This window comes from Glandiceps talaboti, chromosome 6, assembly GCF_964340395.1.
Source record: "Glandiceps talaboti chromosome 6, keGlaTala1.1, whole genome shotgun sequence".
Lineage (NCBI taxonomy): Eukaryota > Metazoa > Hemichordata > Enteropneusta > Spengelidae > Glandiceps > Glandiceps talaboti.
The window spans coordinates 24358104-24383686 of record NC_135554.1 but is presented as its reverse complement, the minus strand read 5'-3'; the positions used below and the strand labels follow the sequence as shown (position 1 = coordinate 24383686).

The following is a 25583-nucleotide window of genomic DNA, read 5'->3' as shown; positions in this document are numbered from 1 at the left end:
CCGGGGTTTGGGTCTTCTTGGACAAGAGTACTGCCTGGATGTTTGGCAATACACCACCCTGGGCAATGGTGACACCTCCCAGAAGTTTGCTCAACTCCTCGTCATTACGGACAGCCAATTCAACTGCAAGTGTCGGGGAGCGATTCTCCATCTCGTTCCAGTAAGGTGTCCCTTCCTGCTTATGTGTGCATCAATGGCTACATACCCGGCCAAATCGAGGATTTCAGCACTCAAGTACGTATTCGAGAACAGCAGCCAAGTAGACCGGGGTACACTCACCCACACTCGCGTAATTTGCACCTGCGAAGGTAACGGTGAATGCGACTGACAGGGAAGGTCAAACAAGCTCGGTCAGATCGACTATTTCGTCTAACTCGGCCTCCTAATACCGAATCCAAATATTGCTATGTATGTTGCTTCCAAAATATCCCAATATATAGTCCACCCGGAATATCCGGAGTTCAAAACAACTGACAAATCAAAGCGATAGGTAAGTCTGAAATAACGGCCATGCAGCGTGTACTAGTCAATTGAAAGTAAGTTTGACTCAAGGGTAAATATTGACAATACATTATTGTGTATGCTTTTATCAACAGTCAACATTTTAAAAAACTCCCCGCTTCGTTTTGCCCCAACATGTATACCGAGGACAGTATACAGAACAATTGTAATTGTTATTGTTATTGAGAACAATTTATTTTATAATTATGCTTGTTATTTACATAGTATTTATAATGATTATTGTTAATTAATGTCTTTAGCATCTCATTGTGATGATGACCTGATGGGGGTCATCATCAGTTATCAAACACCTGCCTTTGTTCATTTTTACCTGTACTATATACTATACTATATAGGACGTTTCCTTAATCATTCGTTATGACGAAATCGGTCGTGATAAAATAAAACTGTGGTTAAGTTATATACCAATTTAAAATCGCAAATAGCTTATAGATATCTAGGCGAAATCTCAATCTCCGACAAAAATTGATTTTGAATATAATGACAAATCAAATCGGTATATACTAGTAACTTGCTTGGTCACTTGATGTCACTGATTGTAATGTATGTACATATTCCTGTGATCCGATCTTACGCTTCGGGTCAAACATTTGTCGGTTATAGTACTGTTATTGAAATAACACATTCAATTCTAGTTCATTTCAGTAAAAGTCCTGAGACTGCGAAATACATTTACCCACACAGTTCACTCTAGAATATGTAACTATAAATCTTACAGGTTGAAATGCACCAACATATTTTTCAAATAGCAATTATTGATACACGATGCAATTAAAGAATAAATGTACAATATACAGCACACGTATTCGTGTGAATACAACAATAAGCAACAAATGTCGGTATACGGTGGTGCTCTTTTTGGAGGATATGTTGGTCCTGAAAAGGACCGTTTGGTTTGTGTATGCTAGGCATACAATTTACTTGGATTTGTCTTGGGTCTTCTTTTCCAATTCTAATGATGCCTGGATATGTAACGGCAATGCACCACCCTGGGCAACGGTGACGTTATTCAGAAGTCTGTCCAGTTCGAAATCTGTACGTATAGCCAGATACAAATGTCGAGGAGCAATTCTCCATCTATTCCTGGACTTGGCCACGTTGCCAGCTAACTCAGTGAGTTCTGCAATCAAGTATTCGAGAACAGCAGCCAAGTAGACCGGGGTACACTCACCCACACGCTGAGCGTATTTGCCCTTGCGAAGGTATCGGTGAATACGACTGACAGGGAATGCCAAACCAGCCCTGTCAGATCGACTATTTCGTCTAACTCTACTTCCTTTACCGAATCCAAACATGATCAAAGTTCCTCAAAGGTGAATAACTAAATTCTAGTACTATATCGCATTTTATAGCCCAACCGAATTTCTAACAATAAACTTGGGCCAATCAAAATGAATGATTTAAAAAAAAAAATAACGACCGAAGTGCGAGGTGAATAGACACGTTTGACACAATACAAAGGTAAATATGTTAAGAATAGAGAACTGACCTTAATTATATTGTATTGTGTCTGCTTCTTTTGTCAACGGTCCCCTAACAACGTCCCTCTTCGTTTCGTCCTGGCATGTAGAGCAATTTGAACAAATTGCACATTATATATATATATGAAGGCAACTCATCGTGAGTAGCTAGGATAAATTGTGTTTCTCATTACTTTTACATTTTTTCTGAACTTCTTTTCTTTTCAATGACCCTAATTTAATTAACTCTGTCTGTCTGTCTGTCTGTCTGTCTGTCTGTCTGTCTGTCTGTCTGGCTAGCGAGAATGGTCCTCAAGTTGTGTACGACTTTTCTCTGACGAGCGCCGCCAGAGTTATGCGCAAAGAAAACAAAAGTTATAAAGAAAATAATAATAGAGGGCGTTGTAAACATTGGAGGTATTGTCATCTTTCCTGGAATTTGCATTTGACGGGGAATTCCAGGAAGAGGCCTGTATATTGCTGGGTTGGATGACAGAAAAGGAGCGGCCGCCATGAGTTTAGTGTGTATTGAGTCGTCACTTGGACAATTAGATGGAATTCCACTGAAATAACGGTGAGAAATAATCTTCGTTTAGAAACTTATGTGTCACTTGCACTTTCACTTTTCAGTAAGTTGGCAAGGCAACTGAAACAGCCTAGGTGTGCATGAAAAGAGGCGTGCTTGACAGTTTATCGGCTGTTACTAGTTTTGGATGGTTGTTGTTTGCGCAGTTGAACAGTTTGTAATGCGAGGCCAGGGAACATATACAAACAAATTGTTTGTATGCACATACTTTAATACCATGGACATATCACATACCGAGATTTGAAAGGCAGATGAAGCATGTTTCTTGAATCATGAAATGCCCTGGAGACAGTGTAGTAGTATTTCTAACATGTGCAACTTGGCTATCGTGGTCTAGTAGACATACGATGAATAGCTATGTCACGGCAGTCAGGTGGAGGATTTCATTAGTCATCACGGCGGCCATTGCATCATGTACGTTAGTCCTGCTTGCTTGCAGACGGAGCGCGGTCTAGATTACTGACATGACCCTCAGCACCAGAGAGAAGGAAGGGGTGACTTGCTCCGTATGCAAGCAGGACTATACGTACGGTACACTGAGTACACGATATATTCAATCTAAATTTGTAGGCCTAGTGGCTGCAGTACTAACTGCACATTTACTGTAATTTGTATTGTTTACGTTGCTGACACACTGAAGTCTGAAGTGATCAACGCACTGTTGGTATCATTATTAGAACTCCATTTTTTTAAAAGAGATATAACATTACCCGTGGGGAGGGGGTGGCAGACTACAGTGTATATTCACACTATGTATCAATCTAACAGTAAACTGCAATAAATAAAGTGTTATTGTTTGTTTTTTAAAAAGTTTTTGGTTGTTCCAGGGTTTGCACTACAAAATAGCTATTGTGATTATTTTGTAACTTACTAGTAATTTTACTGGAAACCCAGGAACAACAAAAAAGTCAATAAAAAAAATAAAGTGACACCACAATTATTACAGTCATGTAAATAACTCATGGAATGAATGAATTCGTTTCCACATTTTTTTGTCTTTGTAAGTTGAAATTTTCATGTCAATGGTTGTTGTCGAAGGAATGATTCAATGGATCTCAGTAACTATTTACAGGAGATGATGTTTTTAATTGTCAAATTAAATATGATAGAATTACATCATAAAATATGATGCTAGAGTTGTACGTATCCTAGCTCTGGACGTATACACTGCAAGATTTCAACACGCCTTCTCCCCTCTGCTATGGTTCTTTCTTATTTCAAACAGTGAGATTTCATTCGCACAGATTTTCAGAATAAAAACCACCCATACCATTGCTAATGACTATATAAAATACAGAAATGAACTTTAAATCACTAAATTCAACCTACGTCACGTCTATTCTGTCAATTCTTGTCTTACGTTTGCTCTAGCCACAAAATGGACAACGATAAGTCATGCAAACAGATTAACTCAATATTGCACACGCGCACAACCATTTACACACTTTAATAAACCCCTGTCATATCGTATGTTTTGCAGCTCGAGTGAATGTTAGTCAAGAAATGACAGAATAGACAAGACATAGGTTGTATTTAATGATCTAAACTTGTTTTCTGTACATTTTTTAGTCATTAGCAAGGGTATGGGTGGGTTTTATTCCTGAAATCTGTGTGCATGAAATCTGTTCACAGTCTCGCTATTTTAAAAAAAAATAGAAGAACCATTATGATAGTGGAGGGGAGAAGATGTGTTGAAACTCCACAGCGTATACATCCAGAGGAAGACATACCCGCATACCTACTAAAAAAATCTCAGTGGTATAGATACAGGAGAATAAATAGTAAAATTTATCATTAAAAAAAAGTTTGTTTCTTTGATGTCTTGACCTTCTACCCTGATTATATCATTGATAATACACTCTTTGTCATAAAAGCTTAGCATTTAGGTGTTTTGAGACACACACAGTCCTTGTCATAAGAGCTTCGTATTTGACGTTTCCTGCAACAATTTACTCTTAAGTCTAAAACAGAAGACATCAAGAGTTGCGTCAATGTGAGTCGATAGACATAGTTGGTGTGGTTTCACCTGGGCTGTTTGTTTTAATAGGAAAAATAATGGGATTTAGAATGTTTATGATGTGTATTTCAAGTACACTACAAAACCAGTAATATAGAATGATCAGGGTATATAATCCATATTTTCTGTTCAAGGACAATAACTTGGCTTGAGTAAGGTATAATATCAGATGTCTTTGATAGTACTAAAACTGTCTTTTAGTGTCATTAGCACACTTTGATTAAAATATATACTAGGGGTACTTTTCCTTGACAGTGTATCGATTTTGATTCAATTTCAAACCAATTCAGCATTCCTGTGAGTAAAGAGTTTCACATCTTTGATTCAACAATATATATTATTAATATGTCAGAATACCAGGTTTGAGTTCAGTCAGTTACAAGTAGTGGTTAATCCACTTGCTACCAGGAACTGTTCGTTTGTACACAAATAAGTACAAGTTGGAAAAAAACCAGGCTATAGTATATTTCAATACATCTAGAATACTACAAATAATATATTTCAATATACAGACAAAAGTGACTGCTAAACATAATCATCTCATCCTACACTCCTGTGTCTGAAATATCTGTGGCTATAACTGTGGTATTATTATTTTGATCAAACAACCAACAATATATTCACTGAAAATTGTTAAAATACCCAAAATTAGACATTGTTTATAATGATTAGACTAAAGTTGATTTCATTCAGAAATATGATAAAAGGTTGGAATCAAGATTGTGCTGATTTCAGGGAACAAACCTTACAATCGATTTGATTTGATAATGTACACTATACAGTTACACAAATATATTTACTCACAGGTGATTCAATACTGTTTAGAGTGTACAGTAGTATGAGGAAGTCATAAAAATATAAACAAAAAAGTTTTTGTTTTTTTTTGTAAATGTCTCAGTTTCAGCTTTAGTGACTTAAACAAATTTGAAAGTGTAAAATAATATGCACTGCACATGACTTGAATTAAGGGCATTTTATTTGTACCACACAAGGGATTTGAAACCTTGGGCAAGTGGTTTTAGAAAGTACTTGTTCAAATTGACAGGTAGAATTTCTTGATTTTAAAACCTCTGCTCTCGCTTATTGTAATATAAGTAAAACTTTTCTGTACCTGCAGAAACTTTTGAAGTGATAAATTAGCATATGAATGAGTCTGCTTAGATTTCCTTCAGGTTTACAGTTTACACTAACAACAAAATCCCAAACTCAAAAAGAAACTCAAACTGGAAGTAAACAATATGGCAACTTGTATGATGACAAGATTGACCAAAAAAAAGGACAATATGTAAAAAAAATACAAAAAAATATCCACTTGACCCATGGCCAAATGAAACCACTAACATCCTGAATTCCAAATATTTTGATTTCTCACAATTTCTTAGAAAGACATCCCATGATAGGTGTTGTCGAGTTGACAATGCAAATATTACTGTCTTTGAACTTTGACCTCTTTAGAAACACAATTCACTTTATATAGTTATATATATATATATATATATTCTATAAACTGAATTGTGTTTCCAAAGAGTTCAAAGTTCAAACACTTAATATTTGAGTAGTCAACTTGACAACACCTATTATGGGATGTCTTTCTAAGAAATTGTGAGAAATCAAAATATTTGGAATTCAGGATGTTAGTGGTTTCATTTGGCCATGGGTCAATGTTGCCATAGTATGTTATGGGTTCACAATGGACAATTTGAGTGGACTCTAAGTGGAATTTGGCATTGACCTTAATTACACAGTTTTAGCTGTCATAGAGTCAGACCAGGTTAGTCCTGGTGTCAGGGGTTAGCTTAAAGTCAGAGCTATGTATTGCAGCTGTATAATAAGTAACTTTGGAATGTAAATGCATTTTTTAATAGGTCGACTCTGTTGCCCGTTGATGAATGCCATTTCTCAGTGATTGCCAATTATGATTTAAGCTGGCTCAAAGACAGGCTACTAGCTCATTTGACAAATCCAATCTGAACGCAGGCCAAAATTTAGCTAATCAGCTTTACAGTTTAAGTCAGACCACTCCCGAAAAAAAAAGGTGTTTTTTCATAAACTTTTTGTCCTGGAGAGTCATTTTATGATTTCACATCTCCTAAATTTCACTCTATTGCCAAGAAACACCAAATTGAAACTCTGTTTCACCTTCCTTTTTCTCATAGTGGTACCCTGTTGCCTCATGGGACTTAGCAGATGTGCATATGTATTAGATGAATACTGAATATTTCACGACTATCTGAAGGTAATAAGCACTTTAAGTCAGACTAGAGTTGACTCAAGTCCCTGTGTAAATGTGAACATATGATATATCCATAGTGAAAGACTATGATATTGAATGTGTAATCTAATTTGTGAATATTTTGAGTCATGACTGCCAATTATAGTGAAGTAAAAAACTACTTTGTCAATAATTCTGGGACAACTTGAATTGTAGGCTGTTGATAGATGCATAGGTCACATGATAAGAAATAGGGCATCTGGATGGTGTCACACAGGGAAACAGATAACAGATATTGATAAATTTAACTGAATTTATAGAGGGTAAATAGTAAAAATTGTCGGTTAAATTAAGTTGTACCTAGGAATGAAATAATCCTGAGGATGATGTGTGATAGTCTAGTCATAATACTTGTTGACATTTTCTACAATCACTATCCTCTCCATGTATAGTCAAATGGACAAATTTTACCGAAAGTCTGCCTGTTACAACTACCTGCTGGGGAAAGGCTAGGCTGAACAATGCATGTCAGTAGTAAATACATCATAAACTGATAGTCGGTTGTAATTGGGTACTTATTTCAGACATTTGCTCATTAATCGTGATTTAATCGTAGCGATATGATAACGTCATCACGTTATATCAACGCTCCAATATCATTAAACTATCGCTGTCAGTGGTAAAAAACAGAATGTTGTGCTAGAGTAACCCTGACTATATGGTGGAGATGATCATTGTGATTATAATGGTATAGGAAACTAGACTAGAACAGACCTAGGATGGTGTGTAGGATTATATTACATACTTGCAGGAAGCAGATAACGTTATAATTGTAATTTACATTTTATCTATTCCGTCCATTCTTTAGTTCTTGATATATATATATATATATATATTAATAGACAGACAGAGGTCCTCAGTAGAGATTCAATTTTTCCCCCCATTTTTGTCATAAATAGTTTTTATTGGTGGATCCTAATTGAATTACTTTACTTTTTATGTTTTTATGTATTTTGTCTAGTCTTCGGTTTTTGACATAAAGATCGACAGAGGTGCCCAGATGCAAATTTTCCTGTTTTTCTAGTTACAAATAATTTTAAACATGAATGATGCCAGTTTTCTTTGCTGGAACAGGTACACTTTTTTTCTTCTTTTTAATTTAAATTTTAAATTTGTTATTATTGTACACCTCAGGGTATGGGAAATCACAATAACTTGACACAGTGGCTATCTCATAAAATACATAAATTATACTAAGTGAATTCATTGGACTACAAGACTAGAGGAATTACATCAACGTGACTTGAGTGTGTTTAATTTAAAATGTATATTTTAAAAAAAACACCCACATTGTGTTTCTTTATTTCTTCAATTCAGTATTCAGACACATAACAGTTTTCTGTTGTGTCTGTGTCATTTTTTTAAGGTAGTCATTTTGGAATGTTTGGTGCTTAAGTGCTGTGAAAAGGAGATTTGTCATGGGTATGGTTATATAGGTTTATGGTATAAAGCAGAGTTATTGTTAAAAGGGATCAGAGTTGAACTCACAATGACTTGTCAAAGAATGAAAACATTGCCCAAGCTATAACCAGGTGTGTGTAGGGGGGATTTTATCTACTGTACCACTCCTGGTTTTTCACTATAAATGGCCATATATTGAAACCTAACTGATAGTAAGATTTCCAAAAGCAATGACCGAATATGGTAATTATGTTTACATAACTAAACCCCCCCCCCCCACCACCACCACCACCACCACCACCCCATCCCCAGTATAATATCACGCTGCTGATGTCATCTCACAACATAACAAATTAAAAACCCAATAAAAATGTGTACCTGATTTCTGACTGAAGCTTTAGTAAATGGCTGCTAGTGAAATGCCAGGTGTGGTAGGGGTAAAGTGAGAGCAAACTCCCCACATGACTGGATCCCAGGTTATGCCCAAGCTGTATTGACCTATGTTCAGTATATGTGTAAGACAACACGTTCTTAGTAATAGTATTGGATGAATGCCATATACCAGTGGGCGTTTTTTCATAAACGATCATATTAAGTTACATTCATTAGATGTCTTGACTAACTTTTTCCTTTGAACTGGGGTATTATATGGCATGTTTATACTGTTCTGAATATTTAGGGTATAGTACACTGTGTGGATATAAGCCAAAAACATTTATGTGTATACTGTATGGATACTGATTGTGGACTTTGCTGTACTGTTCTGTATTACTGTATTAAAAATGTGCTGTGCTGTGCTGTACTGTACTGTATTGTATTGTGATGTACTGTGCTGGGCCATACTGTATTGTGCTGTACTTTGCTGTACTGTATTGTACTGTACTGTACTGTGATGTGCTGTATTTGCTGTACTAAACAAAATTGAACTGTACTTTACTGCACTGTACTGCAGTATATAACAGCTGTACTGTTACTCTTCTGTACACTACAATATTAAACTGTACTGTACCGCACTGTACTGTACTGTACTGTATCGTACCGTACCACACGACACTGCACCGCACCTCACCGCACTCTACTATGCTATACTATTACATGTAATACTGTAATGTTACCTTGCATACATACTATTGCTTTCATCAATGTGTATGTGTACTACTGTACTCTACTGTATTGTACTGGTAATACTGTACTGTAATTTACTGTAATGGACTGTCAATGTGTTTGTGTGTTGTTAGTATTTACACTGTACTCTACTGTACTGTACTGGTAATACTGTAATTTACTGTAATGGGCTGTTAATGTGCATGTGTACTGTTGGTATTTACACTGCACTCTACTATACTGTACTGGTAATACATACTGTAATTTACTGTAACGGAATGTCAATGTGTATGTACTATTGGTAATTTACACTGCATTCTACTGTACTGTACTGGTAATACATACTGTAATTTACTGTAACGGAATGTCAATGTGTATGTACTATTGGTAATTTACACTGCATTCTACTGTACTGTACTGTACTGTACTGGTAATACTGTAATTTAAACGGAATGTCAAATTGTGTCTTTGTACTATTGGTACACTTCACTCACTTGACAAACATACAAAGAGCCGTCATGACAACAGATTGTGGTAAATGTGATGTCATCACGAGCAGTTTTCCCATAAGCCTTTGCAGGAAATCCCTATGCGCAAACACATGTTCAGTGCAATAGGGCTTCTTTACAAGATTTCAATAATGACTAAGTTACCAAGGTGTTATTTTATCACCCAAAATAATTAAATATTTAAGTGTACTAGCAGCAATCAATACAAGTGTAATTGAGGCTGACTGAACCTCTCCTTTAAAAAAGAAATAATCGTTTTTTACTGTGGAGGTTTTATTATTGGAAACATAACCAAATCATAAGTCAAAACTCAAACTCAAACTTTTAGTGTGCTCTCATCATAGATAATAGTGGCGATGATATCAAATCATTATATTTGGCACATTTCCCCTCTTTGCCCCCACCCCCCACCCCAGTATTTTGTATGCTGCAATTTTGGAATTTTGCACACATGATAGTTGAGAACTCTGCTGTCAGATAATATTCTTTGACTCTCAACAGAGCAGTATAAATGATTTTCCATGATACCAAAGTTTTAAAGTGAAAGTTTAACAGTAAACAGGGAAGTTCTGGGATAAATTCTTTCCGGTTGTTAAGTTTTGTGGTCACGCTCTTAGTTGCTAAACCCTACGGATAAATTGCATACTATAAACTTCCATTTGGTGAAACATCAAATTTTTTTGTGCCAAATTATGCACCCCTGAGGGTATTCCTGTTTTTTCGTTCTTTCATTTTATTTTTAGTCTGTTTGTTGTTGTCATAGGTATAGTGTAAGGATCTGCATCACCTGGCCTGAGTCATTTTGCTGTCCGGGTATTCTGAGTTTTTGCCTAAGACCATAAAGCTGATCATTATATTGTACAGAGTGACCTTTATGTTTCTCGTAGTAACTAACACTCTAAAGTGAGTCTGTTGGTTGGTTGGTTGGTTGGGTGGTTAAGTGAAAATAAGCAAATGTAAAAAAACCTCTGTACACTTTTTAGTGAGTCTGTTGGTCGGTTGGGTAAAAATAAAACGTAAAACTTTGTACAATTTTTAGCTTTTTGTAATTGATTGATGTACTTTGTTTTGTGTTTCTGTTTTTTTCAAGTTGGAAAACATGATGAAGTTGTTTTTTGAATTATAAATAAGAAATTTATACCAATTTGTCATTCTTATGGCCACTTTAAAAGTAACTTATGAATACTTATTAGTTTCTTTCGATTGAAAATTAAATTCGGGGGAAAAAAGCATTCCTCAGAATTCGTAATAAAGTAGGTAGGTATGGTATGTAAGATGCTTGCAATTTGCAATGTCGTGATTTTTGTGAATAGGTATACTGAAAAGCACCTATTGTACCAGTGTAATTAATGACAAAGGTCACAGAGGTGAGGTCATACATTGTATGTGTTGACATGCATCAGTAGGTGAAATGAGGTAAACAACTTGTTGTGTGTTGTGTGTGTGGGCGTTATTTCATACCATTAGTGATTGGTAACTTTTTTAGGATGGAATCTTAGGTGACGTATCAGTGCTCCTTTTGCAAGGTGAAATTCTTGACCATATTAGTTAACTTTGTTGAGCCTCACAACTACATACAGTTAAACCTGTCTAGTATGACTAGCTGTGGTTTGCCTATGTCTGGGCTTACTTGGGAAGTGTCCTGAATAGACAGGTGGATCTTAAAGACGACCATATCATACATTTTACCATGCACGAGTCATTTAGAACAGAAAATATTGAATATATATTCTGGTCGTTCTACGTAACAACAATGTGTGTCTATGTCACAACAATGTGTGTCTACATCACTAGTTCTGCTGTGTTCAAAATATGAGTCAAAACATTCAAACTTGCCATTACTTTCCCCAATTTTTGGTACTGGTATAATTATGTTATTCTCCAATATTTTTCTTCATTCAGCCGGAACATACTCGTGACCTAAGGGTTGTCACTACTTGTCTATTCACTTGTAAGTTGTATTTTCCTTGGCTGAATGAAGAAAATATTTTTTTAGTTGTCTTCAATGGTAGATTTCACAGTAATTATACATCATCATTAAGTATCTGTTATATATAACATATATATATAAATATATGAAATTTGCAGAGTTATTAGTAAATACGTAAATACAAACTCAATGAATATTTGGTGATTTGCAAGGGAAAAAAATGTATTTGTAAATTCATCCGTACTTCTAGAATGTTTAGTTATAAATTCAGTCTTTACTTTTTTAAACATTTATTTTAATAAATTGAGTCCAAGTTTTCTAACCATGTCTGTGTCTGGTGTGTTTGCGTTTGCAGGACTGGTTGAGCCCTAGTGAAGTATACTCTGAGTCTATTACAGTGACAGGATATTGTCATTCAATCCGAGGAGTTTACGGTGAAAGGAAATATCTCTCTTTTGGGACAGTTTTGGTTTCAAAATGAAATCTTTGCTTATCTCCCTGATACTGCTGGTTGTCTCGGATACTATCCAGGGATTGTTGTCAGTCGAAAGTGAGTAAAACTATTTTTAGCACCTAACTGTTTAGGGATGTTATAACAGTGATTATCCATGTCTGTCTGTCTGTCTGTCTGTCCGTCTGTCTGTCTTTCTGTCTGTCTGTCTGTCTGTCTGTCTGTCTGCCTGTCTGTCTGTCTGTCTGCCTGTCTGTCTGTCTGTCTCTGTCTTTCTGTTTTTCTGTCTGTCTGTCTGTCTGTCTGTCTGTCTGTCTGTCCTCTTGTCTGCCTTTCTGTTTACCTGTCTTCCTGTCTGTCAGATTGTGTGTATGTATGTATGTATGTATGTATGTATGTATGTATGTATGTATGTATGTATGTATGTATGTGTGTGTGTGTGTGTGTGTGTATGTATGTATGTATGTATGTATGTATGTATGTATGTATGTGCATATGTGTGTATGTATGTATGTCTGTCTGTCTGTCTGTCTGTCTGTCTGTCTGTCTGTCTGTCTGTCTGTCTGTCTGTCTGTGTCATCAATATCTCCAGAACCCCTTTTTGGATACAAATGAAATTTTGCACAGAGATTGTATTAGAAAGCATGGCGATTTAATAAATTCTGGTGAAAAATTCGTAATAAGCTTTTTTGTTGTGACAAATACACAACTGGGAAGGGAATTGAAGACATTGTTAGATTGAATGTTGTGTAAATTGTATGTTCAACTAACTTCAAGTATAAAATGAAATGAAGCAGGTGATAAAATACTGTTACAGTGATGATAGTATTCCATGTATTTTCTGCAGCTCCTTCACGTTTGGTTCAACAACTTGGCAGTACAGTTCAAATCAACTGTGTCCTGTCCAACGATGGCAGTTCATTGTCTGTGACAAACCCAGTACAAGATTTGGTGTGGTATTTCAAAGATGTAAAACTACCTGACAACATGTACACAGCCATCAACGACACCACTTCACAATTAACACTAGATAATGTAACTCTGGATGAGGCAGGAAACTACTCGTGTCTACTAGAAGGCCCTCAGATGGAAACTGTTGCTATGGCATCTACTATCTTAAACATTGGAAGTAAGTTATGTTGCTTCTGTATCTTTTCAATGAACAAAAATGTTCTGTTTCATGTTTTATTTATCTCACTGATTTTACTATCCATCCATCATATTCCACCCCATCCATCCATCCGTCCATCTGTCCATCCCTCGAGGCCTCCATCCATCCTTTGTATGCACATACATGCATGCAGACACACACACATACACACATACACACACACAACATACATATGTCCATATGTACATACTTACATGTACGTCCTTCCCATATGTCCTTCCATCCATCCCTCTAGGCCTCCATCCATCCTTTTCATGCACATATGCATTCAGACATACATACATACATACATACATACATACATACATACATACATACATACATACATACATACATACATACATACATACATACATACATACATACATACATACAATACATACCTACATACATACATACATACATACATACATACACACATACACACACACATACACACACATACATACATACATACCTACATGCATACATCGTACATACATACATACATACATACATACATATATGTCATACATACATACACACACACACATACATACATACATACATACATACATACATACATACATACATACATACATACATACATACATACATACATACATACATACATACTCACAGATATGGAAGTTATTTTGATATAATGAATTTAGATTTCAATTGGTAGCCCATGTATATAATCTGTAAACAGTGTATTGTACAAGCCTATGATTCATTAGATCTAGCCTAATTAACATTTTAGCATTTGGGAGTGTTTACAAACTAAGACTTTAGAAGTCTGGCGACAAGGGAAAACATGGTAAAATTTCATACACATTGTAGCTATATGACATACCATAATTATAGACGAGTAATCCCACTGAATAGCCCTGGCAGAGACTTGACTATCTGGCAGCCACGACAAACTTCTTCTGTCAAAACAGTATATTTAACCAGATAACCAAATCCCTATGCTACCAATGGAATTGGGTTTGTAACCCACATTGATTTACCTTTAGTTCTAGTCTAGTATCACTACCATGAATGGAAACGTACTTGTAGTAGACATGAATTAATTGTAAAAATTACATATTCATTTGCAGCCCTGCCAGGTATTGCCAACTTTTCATGTGTGTGTTACAACATGGCTGACATGTGGTGTACGTGGGATGAAGTGAATAGTTATCTACCTACACAGTTTGCATTCACCTTCAGACTGTAAGTTTACAATCTTTGTAATGATATAGATGTTTATCATTTCAAAGTTGATTTGGTACATGTCAAAGTTGAACATGTTTGTGTATCAAAGTTAAGCTGGTGTGTGTTAATATTAGTGACTCGAGATAGATTGCAAAGTTGAGTGAGTACATTGCAAAGTTTAGAAGGTTTGTGTCAAAGTTCTTAGTAGAGATTTTTATCAAACTTTATCAAGTTCATGTGTAGGGGTTTAAGGCACAGTTTTACAAGTTCATGTCAATATTTATAGGTACATTTCAGGGTTCACCAGGTTGTGTCAAACTTTTGCAAGTTCATGTCAAAGTTCATCGGTCATAGATTTAAAACTTCATATAATGGCACAAAAATGTAGAGGATCTCTGAGTGTTTGTTTTCAATCATGGTGGAAAATCTCAAAACTTGACACAAAAGTTAAATAAGTTATCTGAAAGACAGTAAAATATAGTTACTTTGGAACTGCATTGAATGCAATGTTTTGATCTACAACTGCTGACATCAGACTGTGGACAAACGGAACCTGTTACAAACCTTGTATGGACCTTGATTATGCAATGATTTAATTAATCAGCATTAATATCTCTGAACTGGCAGATTAATATGTCCTTAAATTGATGGTAGTTGGTATCCATGGTCCCTGTTCCTCATGGGTCGCCTCTGTCTGATGTATATGGCTTCCTTTACTTTACATTTTAACCAGTCCTTATCTCTATATAGAACAGAGCCTTGGTGTTATCCCAGTATACATTATGGCCAGTCTTGTTGCAGTGGTCCCATTTCCGATGGTCTTATCCATATTTGTGTGTTCATTGAATCGGAAGTTATCTGAAATGTATTGAATTATAAACTGATTATAAACAAATTATCATGAAATAACCCGGTGATTGTATTTGTTTGAATTTAAGTCAATGGGAATTGGAAGACTGGAAAGCCTGTCCTAACAGTATCGCAAAAGGACCAAACTCTTGTTTCATTGGTTTCAAGGACAATGAAGGCTCTCTACACAAAATGCGAGTGACAGCATCCAATGCACTAGGCGAAACTGAAGAGGAACTCTGGTTTAATCCTGATGAGGATAGTAAGTATTATGCAGCTTGATTTATTTGGTTGATTTTTAGTCTTTTGGAAATAATCATTGACTGTACCTATCCAATAAATCTACTAATACGGGACTGGTTTAGTTCAGACGCAGTCATACTATTGTAGTGATCTTCAATCACAAACTTCAAAACAAATGACTCCACCCCTCTCCCCATTTTGACATTTTAAAATCAGGATACCCCAACCCACTTCCAAAGTTCATCATCTTGATGTATGGGGATGGGGTAGGGTTGGGGGCATTTAAGATAAACCCCACCCACTTCTGGCTAGGGGTGGGGGCATTTTAAGATAAACCTCACCCACTTCTGGCTAGGGGTGGGGGCATTTTAAGATAAACCCCACCCACTTCTAAATTTCAAAATTATGATGTATGGGGATGGGGTAGGGTTGGGGGCATTTTAAGATAAGCCCACACACTTCTGGCTAGGGGTGGGGGCATTTTAAGATAAACCCCACTCACTTCTGGCTAGGGGTGGGGGCATTTTAAGATAAACCCCACCCACTTGTGGCTAGGGGTTGGGGCATTTTAAGATAAACCCCACTCACTTCTGGCTAGGGGTTGGGGCATTTTAAGATAAACCCCACTCACTTCTGGCTAGGGGTGGGGGCATTTTAAGATAAATCCCACCCACTTGTGGCTAGGGGTGGGGGCATTTTAAGATAAACCCCACCCACTTCTGGCTAGGGGCGGGGGCATTTTAAGATAAGCCCCACACACTTCTGGCTAGAGGTGGGAGCATTTTAAGATAAACCCCACCCACTTCTAAATTTCAAAATCATGATGTGTGAGGATAGGGTAGGGTTGGGGGAGAGGGAGGGGAATGAAAAGATAATTTGTCCATGATATTATGTATAACTATTACTACATATACAGTTGTATTGTATGCTTTGGATTTGATCTGTGTATTTGATAATCTGCATGTGATATGACAGGTGGATTAATTCATAATTTGGCACCATAAACTTATCATAACTGTATTACTTTTATTATGCAGCATGAATGATTGCACTTATTATATGGATTATATATTGTTATCGTAGTCATATCGATGAAAGATCGGTAATAGTATTTATTTTGGATTTTTAATTGTCAAAACAACTGTTTTTCTACTTGAAAAAAACAATGTGATATAACATATGCCAAGTCCTTGTTTGTAACTCAGTACATTGCAAAACATTTTTAAAAATGTGTAAAATGTTTGTCAATGTACGTACAATAACAAACTTTTTACACTTTTCACATCATTGTGCAATGTATTGAGTTACGAACACATACTTGGTATATCTTATTTTACATTGTTTTTATATTCACATAGGAAAACATAGTACAGTTGTTTTAGCAATTAAAAAAATCTAAATAAATACCAAATTCTCATCCATATGACCACTTTATGTGTAACGCAATGAGGCTGTTTGTACTAATAAATTATAATTATCAATATAAGTATGTCACCCTGTCCTGATGATCAAATTTTATGAGAGATGTATTCATAACAATCAACAAAGTACTGGCCTATACTATAAGTTGGGTTGGGTGATAACAATAAGGAAACCTTCTTTCACTACATATACATGTACAAGGTTCTTACCACACATGGGGTGATTAAAACCACAGATAAAGACAACTCTAGCATATATAGTATACAAGGTTCATACCACACACACATACATACATACACACATAAACATACAAATACATAGTTTACATACATACATACATACATACACACACACATACATATATATACACACACATACACATACACATACACATACACATACACATACACATACAAATACACACACATACACACATACACACAAATAAATACATACATACATACATACATACACACACACACACGCATGCACGCACGCACGCATGCACACACACACACACACACACACACACACACATACATACATACATACATACATACATACATACATACATACATACATACATACATACATACATACATACATACATACATACATACATACATACATACATATATACATACATACATACAATTTAGAAAAGTTGTTAAAGTGATCGGTTTGCAAGATTATCATAATAAATATCAATCATTGCTAGAACTGAAATTTACAGGAGGTAAGTTTATTAATAGTAAATTTTACCAGAGTTTTCCAGGTTTTTTTGTGAAGAATGGTAAGTTAAAGGAGATATTAAGTGTACCTAAGTCCCCCACCCAGATTATGGTGTAATGGTATGGAATAGTCTGGAAATCCATATAATATAGATATGCCATATGCTGGTTATAGGAAAGATAAAGATTTCAGGCTTTGGGGGTGGGGGTTATCGGTGGCCAGCTGTGGTAGGGGTGTGCAGCCAATACTACGAACCCCAGACCCCATTTTAGACCATTAGAGGTTTTTAAAAGATCAATTTTAAACCAAAATACATTAATTTTGTATTAAGGAAATGGTGGATTGCAAAATGTAGTTTTCACTCTTCACCGGGAGACAACATTTTGAGGCAATTAACGGCACATGCCACAAATATGATTTTGTAGACAATGGACCGCATTTTAGACAAAGCAAAATAAACAATAATGTAGACTGGACCCCACTTTAGACTTCTGTTGAAAAAAACAGACTCCATTTTAGACCAAAGTGCTAGAAAACACACCCCATAGGGCAGCACATACAATGTATATGTATAAGTCAAATAGGGGGAGTAGGCCCCCTTTCCCCTGTTACGTGGGCACCCCAGTCCCAAATCAGAAGATGACCGCTGTTTCAGTCTTTCCTTCTCCAGTTCATCAACATAGACTGGATTCCATATTCCATAATGATCAGTACCCTGATACAAACAAATTCGGCTCTATAAACTTTTCTAGAGATCTTTATTTTAACTACCAAAACTTTGTAAATAACTGACTCATTACAAAATTGATACTTTAATCTGTTGAATTTTATTATTCAGTATATCAATGTATAAATGCCTTGTAAATGCTTGGCTGCATGTGACTGCAAAGTAATATGATAATAACTAATAAACATTTAACAAAAAATTCAAAAAAATTCTAACTATTACATTATTTGAGAAATTTGCCTTAAACTATTTTGACTATTCTCTTTGCAGCCATCCCCCATCCACCAGAGAACTTGCAAGTGATTTCAGATAGCTTAAGTCCTCATTCCGTTGAAGTCAGTTGGGAACGTCCAATCGATTGGATTTATGAAAGATTCTTTTTCCTTCAGTATAAGTTGCAATACTGTAGTGAATTGGATCCAGACAACTGGTCAGAGATACTTGTAGAGGTACTTGTAATTTCTTAAGTTTTATATTATTGTACTATACCATGTATAACTTCTTTTAATACGTCAATTAACAGTTATTGCTATTTTCCTCCTTCCAGCTATTCCTAACCCTCCAGAAAATGTGCATGTTAATGCCTTAGTTACTGATTCTCTCTTGGTAACATGGGAAGTGCCAAGGGACTGGTATAAGAACCACTATCGGTTGAAGTACAAATTGCAGTATAAAAGTCAATGGGAGACTAATTGGCCTGTCGAGGTACCATTCTGCGCTTGTCTTTTTTTGTAATGTGCTGTTTTCTGTCATAGCTGTAGTTGTGTGTATTTATTGTGTTTTGTGTTGGTGGTTGCATGTGTTCATCTCAGCATGCTCTATGTACATAAGAACTGAAACATTATTTTCTATCAGTGGTGGCTATCATGCTAGATGTAACAACCAACATTAATTTTCAATCGTCACGCTACTAACAATACTTTGCTCATATTCAGTATATTTTTTTCATTTCACTTTGAAACGAAGTGTAATCATCAACTCTAGGTAGTAGATGGCATTACATGTGTACCAGTTACTACTTACATTGTGTGTGTGGGGGTATTAGTATTTGCACTACAGTACAACACCGAAAACATTATTGCACCAGTATGCAAATGATATGCAAATATGTGGGCCATCATTTGGGGGGGATATTTGCACTCGTGCTTGTGGTGTTTTCTGCTACGCTTTCACTCATTACACTCGTGAAAGTACGGGCGCAGAGAACGCTGCAACTTGCAAGTACTCATGCGTCATATGGTTCTGTCATAGTTGATGTACGAGAGTGAGGAGAATTGTAGGAGTACCATATGTATATCACTAACATTGTCACAATTATTAATAATAAAGATGATAATAATGATAATAAAATTTTAATAGTCGTCATCAGCATCACTAATCATGATTGCATAACAATATGAAGTTAGTAAAAAATGTAAAAAAAAATAATGTAGAAACTGTATGAATACAATCCTTTAGTAGACTGCTGGTGGACTGTTTATTAGTATTGGTACATGTTGAGTAATAACTCATAGTACTTGAGATGTTTGCAGAAACCTGTCACCAGAGACATCTCAGGTTTTATGGACTATAAAATTTAATAGATTGATTGGTTTTGCTCCAGTAGACAGTATTACAGTCTAATAGAGTGTTATCTATAGCAGTTTTTTCTAGTCTAAAGTTCACAAAGTCTGACAATTTAGGTCTAACTATTTCTACAATAACACAAGCTCCTGGTAGTTTGCATATTTATTTCTGATACCGTGTATTAAAACTACTCCTAACTCCTAGGCACATCGTAAAAATATAATCATCATCCCACTGACTTCCATTCTTTTCACATTACATATATTATATTTCTTTCCATCATTTTATATGATGAAAACATTTCAAATGTAAAAAAGAAAACTTTAACAAGCCTAAAAAATATGGGGGGGGGGGATGTCATCTAATGCAATGCATCTTGGAACTGGAAACTCAATCATAGTAAATTATGTGGCTGTATTTTGGAATTGTCAGGCCCCAGAATTTTTTTTTTAAATGAAAATGTTTCTGGAATATGACCCTTACTAGTATGCCATGTAAAAGACAATAATAGAGACAATAATTATTATTGTAACAATCACAGGACTGGTTCATTTTTAGTACATGTCATTTATTATTCATGGTTTAAAAAAAAATTGTTAGTAAATTTCGGAGCATTCAGTGTATGAAATATACATCGGGTTCTCCAGAATTCCAAATATGTACTCCCATTATAATAAACAAGTTTATCCATTTTGTAAATTTAGCAGCAGTGTTTTTGTTTACAATCCATCATGATAATGTTTCCTACACACTCTGTATTTGTTTGTATTTATATGTTGAAAATAATGAAAAATTTAAAATGGAATTGGGACCTGACAGAACTTCTCAAAGCATTGGCATCATGCGATGATTGTGAATTTTTTTATAATATGCGTTATTACTTATCACATGCTCTGCTTTTAATCTAAATAACAAAATTAAATATAATTTACCTATAAATAATTTCATTTCATCTCAGATCTAAATATGATAGCTATCATGTGTGGCTGGTATCTGCAAAGAAAATGCACCAACTTGTAAAATTTTCATGAATTTAAGCCAATATTTGTAGTGACTGCAAACAGTGTAGCTGCAGTTAAATTGTGAATTGTTAATTGTTACTAATGCTGAAAAAATGTGTTGTGATGTGATGTGATGTGTATGTTTTTGGACATAATTGATTGAGTTTCAATGTAGTGTATGCAACACATTCGCAATTAGTTGAATTTAATTTTAGTATATTTATACTGTGCATGTTATTAGTATTAGACCCTGACATATACTAGGCATGTTAATGTATTGGTTTGTAACACACCCCCATATTGTGCAGGTTCTGTTCTGTTCTGTTACTAGTTATGCTATGTTGCGGTTTATACACTCCCCCTTCAACAAACTGCATGTTTACCCACCCACCTCCATACTCCATACTGTGCATGCTATGTTATGTATTGGTTTGTACCTCTCCCCCTCAACAAACTATGCATGTTTAATGTATTGGTTTGTAGCCCTCCCCCCAAGACTCCAAATCTGTCAATGCCTTCAATATCACAAATCACCCTTAATATCACTCTGACTCTGATTAGCATGTCTTATTTACATATCTGTGTACCTGAACCAAACAAGCATTCATTGCAAAAAATAATTAAAGAAATATGCAACAAAGAAATTACTCAGCTCTGCTGCTTGTAGCTTTATACATTCATCATCATCATCATCATCACAAAAATACAAAGTGTTCATGAAATTGTCTGATTAGCATGAAATTGATTAATTAGTGAATGTACATGTTTATTGGTAAAAAAAAATTATAGTTATAACATTTGGCTCAGAATGTCGGAAAATAGTACCAGGAAGGTAAAGCTATAATTTACAACAGTTGCCTGAATATGAAAAAGGGGCCTAAGTAAAAAATATTTGTATTGCATCTGTTAATTTAAATACTCTATCCAAATTAGCAATGATTCACAAAATTGCAGTTAGCTCTTGTCATAATCCTACACAGATCAATGATCATGTATATTACGAAGTCAACTCATGTCAATTTTTATATTGTACCCTGAAAGCAGTGATTACTCATACATGCTGTCAGTCAACTCACCTCATATCCTACAGCAGTACATTTACTTCACATACATTCTGTCATTGTCCTAAATATAGCATTCTCTGTTTAATACATTGAATCATTTTGATATGGAGGAACTTTGCTCCCTCAAGTTTCCACTGTTTCAATTACATTTCCTAACCATCATATAACTTATAAGAATGTACTTTTGACATTTGAAATAAACATCTGTTTGTGGCTTATATTCTGGAATGCCTAACATATTTCAAACATGTCCTACATATTACAAAGTACATGTAGTGCCTGGACACTGAAACATGTGATAAAAACACACTAACTTACAACAATTGTACATGTTACTAAAAAAATATATATATACTGTTATTAATTAAAGTGACCATATGGATGAGATGTGGGTATTCATTTTTGGTTTTTAATTCATAAAAACATGAAAAAAACAATTTGAAACAACATTACCCGAGTGTGTTTTTTTACTCAACAAATTGCAAAAAATTAAAATGTGTAAAAAGTTTGTTATTGTGCAATATGATAGTGATTTATGAAAAAATACTTTTTACATTTGTTAATTTTCTTGTTTTTTGCATAATTTCTTGAGTTACAAGCATGGACTTGGTGTATGTTTTCTATTGTTGTATTTCCAAGTAGAAAAAACATAGTTGAGTTGTTTTAATCATTAAACATCTCAAATAAATATTTTACTTTTCATCTATACGGCCACTTTAATGTGTGGGAAGAATGGTATGCAGTGTCAAGAGCCACATTTTGTTTGTTTGTTTGTTTTATCTCGACATCTTCACTGTGTTTGTGATTCATACACTCATCTATCATGTCAAGGCAGTTATCTACGTACTTTTGAGTCATCGGTTTTTAAGTACAGGTCTTCATTTTTGTCTTTTGAGTCATCGGTTTCCAAGCACAGGTCTTCATGTCATTGTTCTTTTCATTGTACCAAGAGAGAAATAATATCTTTAAAAACTAAAAATGAGACATTATGTAAATGTATGTTATTTATGATTTAACTTTTATTTTTGTTTGCAGGATTTTGATTTTATTTTCATAGTTATACCGACCTGTCTACATTGCAGAGCTGTGATTCCACTTCACTCTTCACTTTCTGCTTGTAATTGTATCAACATCAAACCATTATAATTTGAAAATATGCTCTCAAACTGATTGGTTGCAATGTGTAGTGATAACTCTACGTCAGACTGTTTGATTATTCAAATGAAGTCATTATATAAATGAACGCTCAAAACTGATTGGTCACAATGGGTAGTGATAATGCTACATCAGACTACTTGACTATATTCAAATGAAGTAATAACGTAAATGTATACTCATTACTGAGATAAACAGGAGTTAATGACATAATTTACATATATGCTAATATTATGTAAATTTCTGCAAAATGATAACAGCCATTCAGACGTGGTTAAATTCATGAGTTAATCCTGACACTTTCTCAAGCGGATAGTGAAGAGGAAAGCGGAATCACATGATGTAGACGGGATATATAGTCACAGTGGATGTAACTCAGTATATAGCAGATCACCATAACAAAGTATTTATGAAATAATAAGTATTACTATGACTAATTCATGTAATATTATCTGCTGCTCCTGTATCATATTATTTTTAATAACCTATTGACAGAAAATCTATGACAGATTAGTTGTATTGTAGCAGGAGTGGTTCAAAATGGAGGTCAATGACATCATACATGTATAGTAACAAGTAAAATATGTTGCCATGGATTAGACCAATTCTTGAAAGAAATTATTGTCAGGAGTTACAACTGCTGTGACTATGTACTAGTACGGGATAGATGTACAATCAGTTATTTGGTATTTGTGTTACATCATTTTTAAAAAAAAGTAAAGTAAGAACCAAATTTTGGTGCCCCCCCCCCCCCCCCACTTAGCAAATTGTGTATAAACTCCAAATCTTGAAATATTAGAAGTATCACATTTATTAACGAGAATTATATTTTGATGAACCTTTTCAATTAGTCAGAGTAATGATTAGACCTGCCTTTCCCTCAAATATGGCTGTGTTGAAAAATGAGTCTCAAGTTTGCTCACTCTTTCCAACAATATCATAAATGTCTTTAAATTGGCACAAGCTGACTTTGTGAGTTGTTTGACTGAACTGAAAATACTTACTGACATAAAACTTTGATTCAACTATACTAGTATAATGTTAAATGTCAATGCAGGCCTTCAGTGTCACTGATCTGACATTGTTAAGAACGTCGCTAGCAGTAAGCAGCTGTTTCATATGATACTGATATGTACCACATACTTCTAATATCCCTGTACTGTGTACTCATCAATAACAAATAGGACTAACCATTTTGTGATGACTGTGTTATTGTGACCCACCATGTTATAGAGATGTCAGGAACGTCGCAATAACACGCCAAGGAATTGTGTCAGAATGGTTAATCGTATATAGTCAATGAGGGCACACTACAATACAAAGATATTAGATAGAGTACAACGTATGCGGTAGATATCAGTACATACAAAATAGACACTTTCTGCTAGTAACATTCCCGAGGACTGTGAGAGAGTCTAGTATTATTTGTAAATATCAGGTTTGTGTTCTGCCAATAGTAAGTGATGATTAAATATACTTTGAATTAGAATACAACAAATATCTTTTCATCGACGTAAAAATTATGCCCCAATATGGTATGAATTCAGCTTGTTGCCTTTTATCTTCCCTTGCATTACCAATACAAAGGCTATCATTGCTTTGGACCACTTTATGATTAGCTCTAGGGAGGTTGTATCACCCTGGATTCATATATCCAGTTGATTTTTTTACAAACTTAGACCATGTAAAATTTTAGAAGAAAAAAAAACCATGTATTTGTTTCCTGATGTCAAATACAACTTTATGTTTTTTTCTTTTGCCGGCTTGGATAATGGGACTTTTTTTTTTTACTAAAACAATAATTAATACCTTTCCCCAAATCTTCTTTGATGTACTAAATAGTGTAATAAAAGGGTAATAGGAGGTTTCACTAAAGTCTTTTTTTTTAAACATCTTGATCTTCTGATTATAATTTTACAATTTTTACAGGTGATTATTGAATAATTTACAAAAAAACTGACTACTTTGTTGGTGATGGTATGTGTCATGCAGGGCGGTTTGGTCACTGATCAATACTTTGATATACTTGGAAGTTGTGACAACTATTTGAACATTTTGATTTCTTTGAAAATTAGTACCAATTTTAAATCAATGAAATGAAGGTATAATAAATGTAATGTTGTCATATTTTATTTATGTAAATATTTTGTCATAAAACAGAATGAAAATAGCTGTTTTATCAGTCTGTAAAAATGATAAAATTTGTACAGTGACAACTCAGC

At 34.9% G+C, this 25583-nt stretch overlaps 2 protein-coding genes across 2 annotated transcripts in view; one reads left to right on the top strand and one right to left on the bottom strand.

The window, feature by feature from the left end:
* Positions 1-1439: 1439 nt before the first annotated feature.
* LOC144436735 (histone H2A-like) lies at positions 1440-1817 on the bottom strand. The gene has a single exon (XM_078125588.1). It carries the CDS (start codon positions 1815-1817, stop codon positions 1440-1442), a length of 378 nt encoding a protein of 125 aa, XP_077981714.1.
* Positions 1818-12278: 10461 nt separating this feature from the next.
* Positions 12279-25583, top strand: part of LOC144436997 (uncharacterized) — a 35210-nt gene continuing 21905 nt past the window's right edge. The window contains exons 1-5 of the mRNA XM_078125864.1: positions 12279-12351; positions 13100-13381; positions 14506-14620; positions 15541-15713; positions 18846-19024. Of these exons, the coding sequence (XP_077981990.1) occupies positions 12279-12351; positions 13100-13381; positions 14506-14620; positions 15541-15713; positions 18846-19024 (822 nt within the window). The remainder of the gene's footprint in view (positions 12352-13099; positions 13382-14505; positions 14621-15540; positions 15714-18845; positions 19025-25583) is intronic.